We start from the raw sequence: 11843 nt of genomic DNA, 5'->3' as shown, positions 1-11843 counted from the left end.
ATAAATAAATAAATAAATAAATAAATAAATAAATAAATAAATAAATAAATAAATAATTGGACCTGTATATGGGTGTGTAAAGTACAGATAAACTTACAGTCAGTAGATACCTTTGTCATTAAATTGTCATTAAAATTTTAGGGAGAGGTGCCAATTAAGCAAAAGTATCTAAAACAACTCCTAGTGTGTAAACAATGACAAAGAAAGAGTTGGGACAATGCTACTATAGATTAAACTTGCTGTGAGGCTAAAAGGACTGTGTTCATTATTGCTTGATAGTATAACTCTGGTATTTCACATAAATAGGCTTTTAGTAAATATTTGTGAAAGGAAGGAAGGAATATAAAAGAGAGAGGAAGAAAAAAATGGAGGGAGGAGCAGGGGAACCTAACTGTAGTGACACTGAAGCCCCCACAAACTTGTAGACTTTTCCTCTGCCCTCTTCCCCAGCTGACATTGTTTCTTTGACCTGCCCATGGCCATTGCCCTGGAAATCCCTGCTGTTTGAGCAATGTCTCCAGTGGATCAAGGCTAGTCAGTGACAACAGTGAAAGCCATCTTTATGTTTCTCCCTTATAGCCCACTTCCCATACCTAAAGTTAGGCACATCCAGTTACTCTTGGCCACCAAGTGATCCGAACAAACAAACAAGTCCCTGAGCACTACAGACTCCCAGGATTCTACTCATACCTTCATGCACAAATGCTTCTAAAGCTGATGTGGCAGCTGGGAATAGCACTGGAACCTGACACCAGGGCTACTCCAGGGCTGGGTAAGAACATACTTGAGTAGCCAGCATGCTTGCCTGGGTACCCAGAATTTGTTCATAAATTCAGCTGGGGGCTAGTAGATTTCAGGAGGGGCATCTTCTACATGGAGTTTAGTCTTTATTGAGATTACATAGTGGTGAAAGGTAAATGGGCCAGAATTCAAATCTTCTGATATTCAGACAGAATGTGAGTGTTGCCCACTTCAAGCCTCATTTCAAACGGCTACCTGCCCCATAAACTTTGGGTCAGAAGATCAAAATTTTACATCTTTTATTGCTATTGTAAAGATTAAATAAGGTAATATATGTAGATTCACTTGAGCCTTGTGTGCAGAAAGTGTTCCATTCACAGCAGCCATAATCATTATTGGCTTACATGGTAATTGTCACTATGAGAACTATCTCTCCCCAGAAAGGAAATAGCAACTTACCTCATCAGATGTTCACAAAAGACACAAGAGTGTTTCTAGTAGCCCTACATTAAGGTTCTCAAATTGGAAACAACTCAGAAGTGCATCAAGACTAGAGTAGCTAAACAAACTCAATATAGGCACACACTGGAAAACTACATGGTGATCAGAATAAACAACTACGACCTATAGACCCCATGCAAAATCTCACAAACATAATGTTGATCGAAAGAATTCAGGTACTAAAGAGCACACACTTGTGCTCATATAAGTGATTCCATGCCTATAAATTGCAAATGCAAGTGAGGCTAACCTATGGATGGTAATAGACATCAGGCTAGTGTTGCCTTTGAGGAGGGAAGGAAGGATAAATGCAGGAAGGAGAAGAGAGAGACTAGCAATACTCATCATTTTGGTTGGGGCCTGGGGTACATGGGTATGCCACTTGGTGAAAATCCATCAAGTTGTGCATTCTGATTTATGCACTTTTCCGTGTCTGTGTTATGCTTTATTTAAAAGTTCAGTAAATAAATAAACCTTTTCAACAGAGAGCTAAGAAAATAGAAGCTGGGAAGAAAGAGCAAGTGGTACAAGTCTGTGCTTACCAGCAAGGGCCCATAAGTCTACAGCAGAAGGCAGGCAGGCGCAGGCAGGGACAATGGATTCTGACAACTCCGGTAATAGTACAGGGATCCAGACACAGACACACTGCAGAGTGGGGCATGCCCAACTTCACAGCTGCTGTTCGTAGTGGCCACGAGCTGTGCTTCATGTGGGTGCTCCAGAATGGCTGCTTTCTCCCTTTTCATCCCAGATATGACTTAGGCTCCAACTGGAAGAGGTCTGCTAAAATCTGTCCAGCCAATCTGGGTCAGACATTATGGTTATAACTCAAATAGCAGTTTTCATGGCTTCTCTTCTCATTCTTTCCCAAACCATCCTCTAGAATCCAGCACTACAAAATCAGGATCTTTGAGTGGATCCTTGGAAGTTTTAAGTAGCTCCCAACGGATCCTGAGGTACCCTAATCCATGGGAAGCACTGCTCTGACTAGACCAGACACCTAACCCAGCTTCTTGGCTTTGTGGGTCTGCACAGCGCCTCACAGACACAGGATTCAATCATGCTCTAAGCATCTGGCCGTTCATCTCACCTACCACTCTCACGGTGGTCCTGTCTGTGCCATTCAAGCCTGGCACATGCCTGAGACATAGGAGGTGATTAAGGCTGAGTCTTTATTGAATAAAGTCTTTCTGCACAATCAAATGGGGCTACAATCGAAAACTGGGGAACGAGGGATGTCCTTTGTGGATCTGATGTGGGGACCACATTTAATGGTCAAAGATTTCACTAGGACTAACCTGTCCAAACAATTTATGGTCTTCTATTTTTGTTCATTTATTTATTTGTTTTTTGTTTGCCAGTGACCTTCAGTGACTGTAAGGGAAACACCAAGCTACACTATGAGGTCTCGAGCCCGTACTTCAAAGTGAACAGTGATGGTGGACTTGTTGCCGTGAGAAACATAACTGCAGTGGGCAAGACTCTGTTCATCCATGCCCGGACTCTCCACGCGGAAGACATGGCAGAGCTTGTGATTGTCGGGGGAAAGGACATCCAGGGCTCCTTGCAGGTAATACCGTCTGGGATAAATTGAGTTCTGAACAGGAACGTGGGGGTGTTTGTCTGACGTGGAAAATTGCTCTTTTGGTTTACTACTGATTGAGAATCTTTTGTTGCTGCAAATGACAGAAACCCAACTCAAAAATGTTGGGGAATTAAGTGGGTGGGAATTTATTGGCTCATGTAGCAAATACTTCAGGGATAATTCTGCCTTCAGGCATGGTTATGATTGCATGCCCAGATGATGGCACTTCTCTGCCCACAGTCCCATTCTCCTTCCACTGACTTCACACTCAGGCAATCTCTGATGTGGAGGTATTGCTAGCTCCGCTTCTCTCTCTCGAGCCTTTCTTCCTGATACTTTCTTCCTGAGCTTGATGTCTTACGTCACGGGATCTCTTTGGCTCATATGCTCATCCCTGAACCAGTCATTATGCCACTTGGTAGTGATGCTCTGGTTGTCTATGTCTGGGTCACATGCCTTGTCCTGAAGCCAGTGTGGAGTCAGCCCCACCTACACCATATGGCCTGATAGTGAAAGATGGGTAGTTACTCAAATTAGTTACTCAAAGTGAATAAGAATGTGTTACCAAGGAAGGGAAGTCAAAGTTAGGCAGGCCAGAACCAGAGTTGTCTAGCAATATAACCCTCACTCACCCATGGTCTGCTCTTTTGTCACTGCCAGTGTCATGTCCTTTCTAGGTGTGCACTAGTGCTGACCCCTGCACTGCATACATGTGCACATACTTCTAGGGGTGCCACAAAGTGCACTCCAGATTTCCTGATTGTGTCCAAGACTTGCTACAAGGGATTCACCTACTCCTCCTTTACCTCAGAGACTCTGGCTTCTAGGTTGTAGAAGGGAAAGGCACACAGAAGATGCTGGTAAAATAATGACAAGATGATGGCATTTCCTGAGCCGAATTTCACTTTCCTTTTCTCCTGCCTGCTGCTCTCTTCTTATCCTTTTTTTTTTTTTTTCAAGACTCTTGATTCTCGCTGACTTATTCCTTCTGCACACTCTCCTAACTCTGCTTCTCCTGCTAATTCTGTCAGCGGTGGAGTGTGATGATGGAAGGAACACCAGTTTTACAGCCGGGTAGCAGAGATGATGCAGTTGCCAGTGTGAGTGTCACTTTCTGCCAGTGCTGCCTGTGCCATCTTGAAAGACTCACATAGTGTCTTTATCTGCAGCCTCAAGGAGCTGCATGATCTGGGTGGCAAATAAGTGGCATGCGCATTTGCACACTCTTGTCACCAGACTTATGGCAGATAGTGCTAAACATCCTCGGCTTAACTTGAGTGTCTCTCCCAATATAGTGCTCTGGAGGCTGCTAGCCATTGATCATTTCCAGACAGTTCCAAAGTTGGAATATTGGGACTGGACAAGGTCGATAATTCCTGTCATATCTGTGAATCTGTGAGTGAAGGGTGGACTGAAATGAATGCTTAGTGCACCTCTGATACTTCCAAAGGGAGTGAGATGTCAGTGGACACACACCAGTGTGAGAGCCATAGGTGAGCTTCTCTTTTGCTTAGCTAAGGTCCTTTTCACAGCTTCTTCCTCACCTGTGCTATGAATGGCTCAGCAAATATCCACAGAATGTCTGAGAGGTACAATGCAAAGTGCTTCTAAAAAGCAGGCAAGTAGTAGGGAGAGTCGCTGGGGGCTGCATGTGTATTTGGAAGTGGTGCAGATAGACACATGTCTGTCACAACTGATGTCCACCCTTAGATCTGGGTATGACGGTGCGATGGTATTTAGCTTTAAAGCAGAGCAAGGGGCTTCCGGGCACTTCTTAGGGTGGGAGACCCCAGGTTCAGCCTTGCAGAGCTGCTCTCTCAGGTCCCAGGAGCACATTCTTCTAGAGGCAAAGCCCCTCAGAGCCCTGGCCAGTTCTCATTTGCCGCTGTCTGAACACATTGTCGACAGAGCTTGGCTGCAATTGTTTGCTTCTTACAAAGCACAGTGAAGGCTGCTATGCTATTCAGTTTGCCAGACTCCAGCAGAATGGAGCATTCAGCTCCTGCCTCCAGTAATTTTATGAGGTTTGAAAATAGGCCTTGTGAAGCTGCCCAGATGTGTCCATAATAAAAAATCAAAAAGAAAGAAAATCTGCTGGAGAAAGGATAGGAAAATAAAACAGCTAGCAAAAGAATTTTTCTAAGGAGAGCACAGTCTCCAAGAGATGTCCAGATGGCATTTTGAAAGTCCTACTGTGTGCAACCAAGTGGGTCAGCTGTTAGACAGGGAAAGCAAGGAGTCAGCTTATTCCTGTGGAGGAGGGAAAGTGAACATGTAGGATTAAGTGCTAAGAGGAGGCAAGTGTGAGTGGCTTTGTGCCTTCAAAGAAGGGACAGGAAGAAGTGGGGCTGTAGTAGCAGCAGGGTGCTGTGGCCCCCTGCTCCCAACATGCAGCAAGGACTCTCCTGGTCCACAAATATTGACCCTTTATTTCCCCACCATCTTTGAGGCATGTGCCGCTGTCCCCATATACTGAGAGGGCACACAGAGATGAGTGAGAACCTCCATTTCTTAGTAGGACCCTCTATAAGGTGCCTTGGTGTGTGTTTTAAGGTACATTTACTTGTACCCTCATGATCTCCTATGGGGTGGCTGGCATTACCCTCTTCCTACTGTGTGAAAACTTGGCCAGTTTCTCCTAACTCGAAATTGGCAGAAATGAGTTTGAGATTCTGATCTCTCTGTTCAAATACCCATCCCTCCCCCGCCCTCCGTCTTGGTCTCCAGGAGCCTGTGCCACTGCAGATGGGTCAAGAGATCAGGGAAGGGTTGGTGCAATCCAGTGGTGAGGGAGTGGAGCTGTGGCCTGGAGTAAACGGAGGTCAAGATCCAGGTGGTATAGTCCCAGCTCATCTCACCTGGAGGGTGCAGGTGGGCTAGCCTCTCAGGGCAGGAGTGGGTGGAAAGAAGGCCAGTCAGGCTTGGCTGTGATAAGTTGGCAGCTCCTGGGGCATGTTGATAGAGATGTCCAGAAGACAACCAGGAGTGCAGGCCCAGTCTCAGAGCAAACATTTGGGAGGATAATCACTATGATACAGCTTTGGCTTTGGTGTCAAAATTGGGTTTAAATTTCTGGCGCACGGGCTCTGACTCTGACTTGCGGCAAATCACTCAGCTTTTACCATTCCCAGCCTCACCTGTGAAACAGGGATAGCACAGCACAGAAGTGCTCTCCTGTACACAATACCAGCATTGGTGCCAGGTGAGCTGACCTGTTGCTGGTGTCATTTTGGAACCTCTAGAGAACAAGAAGGAACTGGGCCCCAAGAGCCCTCACTAACCAGAAGATGAAGCCAGAAGTTGGGGACAACAGGAGAAGAAAGAGAAGTCAGAGTAAGGGATGATGACTCAGAGGCTATAAGGGACAGCACCCAGGGTGCCCTCAAAAGGAAGCCATGCCAGGGACTGATTTCACAAGTTTTGGCAGGAAGGGTTCTCTCAGAGAAGTGTCACCGCTGTGAAGCCAGACCAGCAGCAGGAGCCCCCTCCCGCACCAGTTCCTTTGTAATAAATCCTCTGTAATAAAATGGTGGCACCATTCTTATTTTTTGCAGAAACCTGAGAACCCCCTCCTGTCTCCCTTCCAAAGCCTTTAGCAAAAACTGTGAATTCCATTGCTAATGTTTTAAGTGTAGACTCAAGCTAGTTCTGCCATTTTTTTTAAAAAGTAGATTTATTTCTTTGTGCATACAGAACTGGGGTACAGGCCAGAGGCTCAGGGGCGGCGAGAGGTTTCACCAAAGACAGAGCAGGGAGCAGAACAGGCAGATCAATGAAGTACACTGCTGAGGAGAGCAGCGGGCGGGTCAGGAGAGGTCTGCCACGCCATGTGGTCACCTCCAGGGCAGGCGGGGGTCGAACTCATGTGGAAGTGGCTTTAGCTTCTTAGTGCTGTGCTTTAACCCGCTGCGCCACCAGGGAGGGCCTAGTTCTGCCATTTTAATGGGATGCTCAAAAGCTAGTACCTGCCTGGCTGTGTAAGATCACTTTAGAGCTGAGTGAGCAGAGAATCAGTTTAATCCCTCATCATTGGACAGACGGGGGGATTACTGCAGCAGGTAACTATGCATGTGCAATGTGCCTGGGGTGGTCCAGCCCCACTGAACTCACAGAGGTGGGCTGGCACACAGCCTCCGCTTGTCCTGGTGGAAGCCTCTGTCCCACACTGCCTGGCAACGAAGAGGGGGAGGACAGCAGGATGTTTGCTTTTATTTACTTAATTGTTTTTACTTTGTATAACAGATACCACAGATTTACAGGGGACAGCTCTGTGTTTCATTCCTTATGCACCTTGTGAGAGATGATCTAGCTGCTGTGTAAATGTGGTTCATGAACCTCTTTTTCAAGCCTGTTTTTTTTTTTAAAGCACTGCTTATTTCTGAGATGAGAACCTGTAGCTCCCATAACTATAGATTATCACAAGGGAATCTGGCATCAGAGACAGATCTTGGTGAAGTCAAGTTGGGAGTGAGGATATAGGGGAACTTTCAGAAATGTATTTTGAATTGCAGTTTGGGATCAGGACCTACTAACTTCTTGAAATGTAGGTGCCCATGGTCTAAGCAAGGGTATAATTTAGATACGTGTAAAAGGACAGGTGGGTCCCCGAATGAAACACATAATGCACATGTGATAGGAGGGCTGTGGAAATCCAGTTGTAGGGACTTGAATCTGGCTTCCCTGCAAATACAAGCCTGGCAAATACAAACCTGACCACTTCTAATGCTGTTTGATGGCATCTGACTCCTCACTAGCCCACCCGGCCCTTAGGGTAAATTCTGAGTCTTCATACTGGTCTGAAAAACTCCTTCAGAACCTAACCCTGCTGGTCTATACAATCCTCTCTCAAGTCCGATTCCTTTCATTTTTAAGAAATGAAATGCCCCTCTCCCTACCCCGCACCCAAGAGCCTTCCTTGATTCACTGCAATGGAAGGGCCTCTTACTCTCACACCTGTTCAGTTCCTTCTTGATCTTCTCACTTTGTAATGATGCATTTATATCTTACATGTTCTTTAGGTATTTAAAGTCTAGCTTCCTGATGAGAGTGTGTTGCCTGAAGGCAGGGCTATAGACTGCCTCTTCCTGCCTCCCTCCCCACCTTCGTCTCTGGCATGCCCACTGCTCTGTCTTCAGCACCTGACATAAAGGTGCTGACATAAAGTTCGTGTTCAGGAAATAAACACAGATTGGAATGAGTGACTTCTTTCACCCAGCCCTGACCTTAAACCCTGCACGTACCAAACCACGTGATTTCTTGGACTTTTTAGGCAGCTTGCCCTGCTCTTCTTATTGGCTGCTCCTCTGTCTGAAATAGCCCTTCCCCCACCCCACCATGGCCTTAGTAGAATCAGAAATCTGGCTAATTCGCTGTGCTTTGGAACCAAGCAAAATTTCCCTTCTGCAGGGAAACCACACTGATTTCCCCCCTGACTGCTTAGGGTTTTTTTCCTTCCTTGTTCCTGATAGAACCCTATCTGGTTCCCACCGTCATAACACTGAATTTTAACTGTCAGGTTTATTTGTGCCTGTTATTATCTAGATTCGGAACCCCCACCCCAGGGAGACTAAGAAAGCCTTTGCATGAATCCTCGCCCTGCCCTTAGCACCTCACTCCAGCTTCCTTGGCTGAAAATGGGCTCAGTACAGCCTCAACCTCAGAGAAAACGGAAGGGTTCAATGAGTAAACTCATGCAAGACATTTAGCACTGTGACATCCAGCACAAAGTTAGGTCTGTGAAAATGTCAGTCATTCCTCATCACTGTGCCATCAAAGTCAGACCTATAATAAATATACTCAAGGTCCTCCCTGGTGGCTCAGAAGGTTAAAGCACAGCATTATGAAGCCTTCCGGGTCACTGCACTAAGAGTTTGATCCCTGACCAGGGAACTGATCCACATGGTGCAGCAGACCTGTCCTGCCAACTGTTCCCTTCAGCAGTGAATTTCACTTGATCTGCTTGTTCTCTTCCCCGTTCTGTCTCTAGTGAATCCTCTCACCCCCTGTACCTATGGCCTGTATTCCAGTTCTTGTATGCATGAATGAATAAATTTAAAAAAAAAAAAGCTTGGGCTCTCCCTGGTGGCCAGCAGGTTAAAGCAACACATTATGAAGCTCTCCAAAGCCACTGCAGCATCAGTTTGATCCCTGGCCAAGGAGCTGATCCACATGGTGTGGCAGACCTCTTCTGACCTGCATCTGCTCCCCTCAGCAGTGTACTTTGTTAATCTGCATGTTCTGCTCCCCGCTCTGTGTCTGGTGAATCCTCATGTACCTCTGACCTATACCACAGTTCTATAAGCATAAATAAATACAAGTCTTTACAATTTTTAAAAAAATAGCTCAGTGGAGACAAACCAATCCCCCATCCTTTCCCTGCACAACCTAATTCTATTACCTCTACAAGCTGTGGAGAATTCAGGACTACCCATGAGCTTAAATCACCACCATCCCTACTCGTCAGGTGCCCACTTCATGTGAAAAACTGACTAATTTCTTTATCTCTCTGGCTCCACTCAGTACACCCCCAAAGACCCAGAAATATTTTAAAGTTAGTTACCACAATATCACATTCACATTTCTTAACTGTAAGTCAATGCTTGGTATTTTCAGTAAAGGCAAAATTGTTCTCTTCATCAAGTTGCTTAAATTAAATGCCAAAAAAAGTTTCCCTTTTTTTTTTTTTTTTTTGGTCATTTAAAAAATCCCTGAGAAGAAAATGGAGGAAGTTATGACAGAAACAGCGAAATTTAAGACTTGTTTATCTTAGTTGATCATCATCACCATAAACATGCAATTTAAAAGACATAATTTTGGCTCCTAATCCAGTTTCAAGAATCAGAATGAAAAGAGTTCCAGAAACTTAAAATGAAAAGAGCAATTCGAGGAAGGAGCAACTTGGGAGACACAGTTGTTTTTTTTAATGTTTAAAATAAATGTGTTGTCAAATGTGTGAAAGGCCACGTTAATATCCCTGTTCCCATGAGTCCTAACTCTGGAGTGAGGGGTGGGAGTGCAAGTAGGAGGCTGTAACTTTTTATCCTGCTGCTTCACAGAATCTCAGGGCCTGCTCAGGACCTGGGGCAGAGGCTCAGTGCTGACTGCCTGGCCCTCTGTCACAGCACTTGGCACTTGGGTAAGTTTGGGTGGGTTGTTATGAATAAAGGGACCTAGACTGATCCAAATGGGGATCTAATTCCACATTTAGTACTTACCAGACACATGGCACTGAACATCCTTTATAGGGAACATAAAATTAAGTGTATATATAAAAATATATATATACATATATAATACTGGCCTAACCCAGTGCCAACAGAGGTTTCTCAGGCACAGTTTACTTATTAAGTTTCGATCACCTCTGTATGTATTTTCCCATCTTTCCTAATCACATATATTCTAGACAAGAATATTTTTGCATATTTACTGCTGCGATAATGTCATATTTATCAAACGTGAACCAACCATTTAAAATCACTTGTTTTGGCTCCTTTTTTTTTAACATTTTAAAAATTTTATTTATTTATCCATGTACATTATTGTTCATTTTGAAACAATGTTTACTTCCCCTCTCCCCCACTTCACCCACCCATCATCACTGGAGTCCCCCACATTCCTCCCTTCTTCCCATCCCTCTCTGACCCCCTCCACTGTAGAATCTTTCTGATTTATAATTGTTTTTGTTGTGTTTTGTATTGTAATAACAATATACTTTTCCTCCCATGTCTTATTTGGTTCTCTTAAATTCCTCCTATAAGTGAAACCACTCAATATTTTTCTTTTTCCTTCTGACTTATTCCACTAAGTGTAATCCCTTCCAGCTCCATTTATGTTGCTGTGAATGTCCTGAGTTTATCTTTTTGGTTGTTGAGTGGTATTCCATTCTGTGTGTATGTGTGTGTGTGTGTGTGTGCCACATCTTCTTGATCCAGTCATCTAGTTTTGGGCATTTGGGTTGTGTCCAGTATTTACCTATTATAAAGTAGTGCTGGCTCTTTATCCATCTGACCATGAGGTAACTGTCACAATGCATGGAGGTGACTTGACTTCATTTGTTTAAATGTCCCTAAGGGCGAGAGCAGCCTGATTATGGTAACCTAAATCACCATGTCCAAGACCTTTTCCCCTTGTCTGGGAATGGCTTGGAGATGGCCACAAAGACCAGTGATATTCATCTTGCTCATGGCTTTTTTACAGCTATCAGGGTGAAGAGCACATTTGTACCTTTACACAAACAGAGCCAAAGTTGCAGACAATAGACACTGATAACTTCAAATACATGCATAGCATCACCCCTCATGGCAAAAGCTCCCCAGTTACTATTAAGGAAAATTAGTGTCCATTCAGTTGTTAGCCAAATTAGGTAAAATGTTCAGCTGGAGATTTAATGGTTTAGATTCAAGTACTGGATCTGAAACAGGGGGTGAAGGATTGCATTCTGACACACACCTAATTTATTGCTTATGGTTCTTAGCTCCAGGATACTATTTGAATAGAGGTACAAAGACTTCCTTTGATTCATTAATTTAAGTAGATATCAAATTGCTTTATGATCAGAATCTAAGAAAACTATATTCTGAAGATTAATTTTAATTGAAATGCTTGAGCAAAAATAACTGAGCCTATAAGAATCTAGATATCTAAAAATGATTTATTTTTGGCTTATAGAATCTCAAAATTTCAATGTTGTCTAGAAATATACACTAAAATCACATAGGTAATTTTATGCTTCCTTATTAGTAAAAATTTTTAAATGCAGTATATGTTAATAATATATATCATGTCACAAATTTAATCACATATACTCAGTATATTCAATATATATTACATCACATATGCTATACTATCTACTATATTTTAGATATGCTGTATTACCAGATATATGTACATATTTATGCATACTCAAAAATATATGCATATTGTGTTAAATATATAAATATTATAGCCAGATAGAGATAGGGATATATATATATATATATAGAGAGAGAGAGAGAGAGAGAGATGTAGATATATATCT

The 11843-nt window shown here is 43.6% G+C and overlaps 1 protein-coding gene across 1 annotated transcript in view; it reads left to right on the top strand.

Moving 5' to 3' along the window:
• The window catches only part of CDH13 (cadherin 13), a 921815-nt gene that overhangs the window by 361927 nt on the left and 548045 nt on the right, over positions 1–11843 (top strand). Inside the window, exon 3 of the mRNA XM_012730735.1 lies at positions 2604–2812. Coding sequence (XP_012586189.1) covers positions 2604–2812 — 209 coding nt within the window. The remainder of the gene's footprint in view (positions 1–2603; positions 2813–11843) is intronic.

Source organism: Condylura cristata, unplaced genomic scaffold (assembly GCF_000260355.1).
Source record: "Condylura cristata isolate star-nosed mole 26May11 unplaced genomic scaffold, ConCri1.0 scaffold00028, whole genome shotgun sequence".
NCBI classification, from domain to species: Eukaryota; Metazoa; Chordata; class Mammalia; order Eulipotyphla; family Talpidae; genus Condylura; species Condylura cristata.
This window is presented reverse-complemented; position numbering and strand designations above follow the sequence as displayed.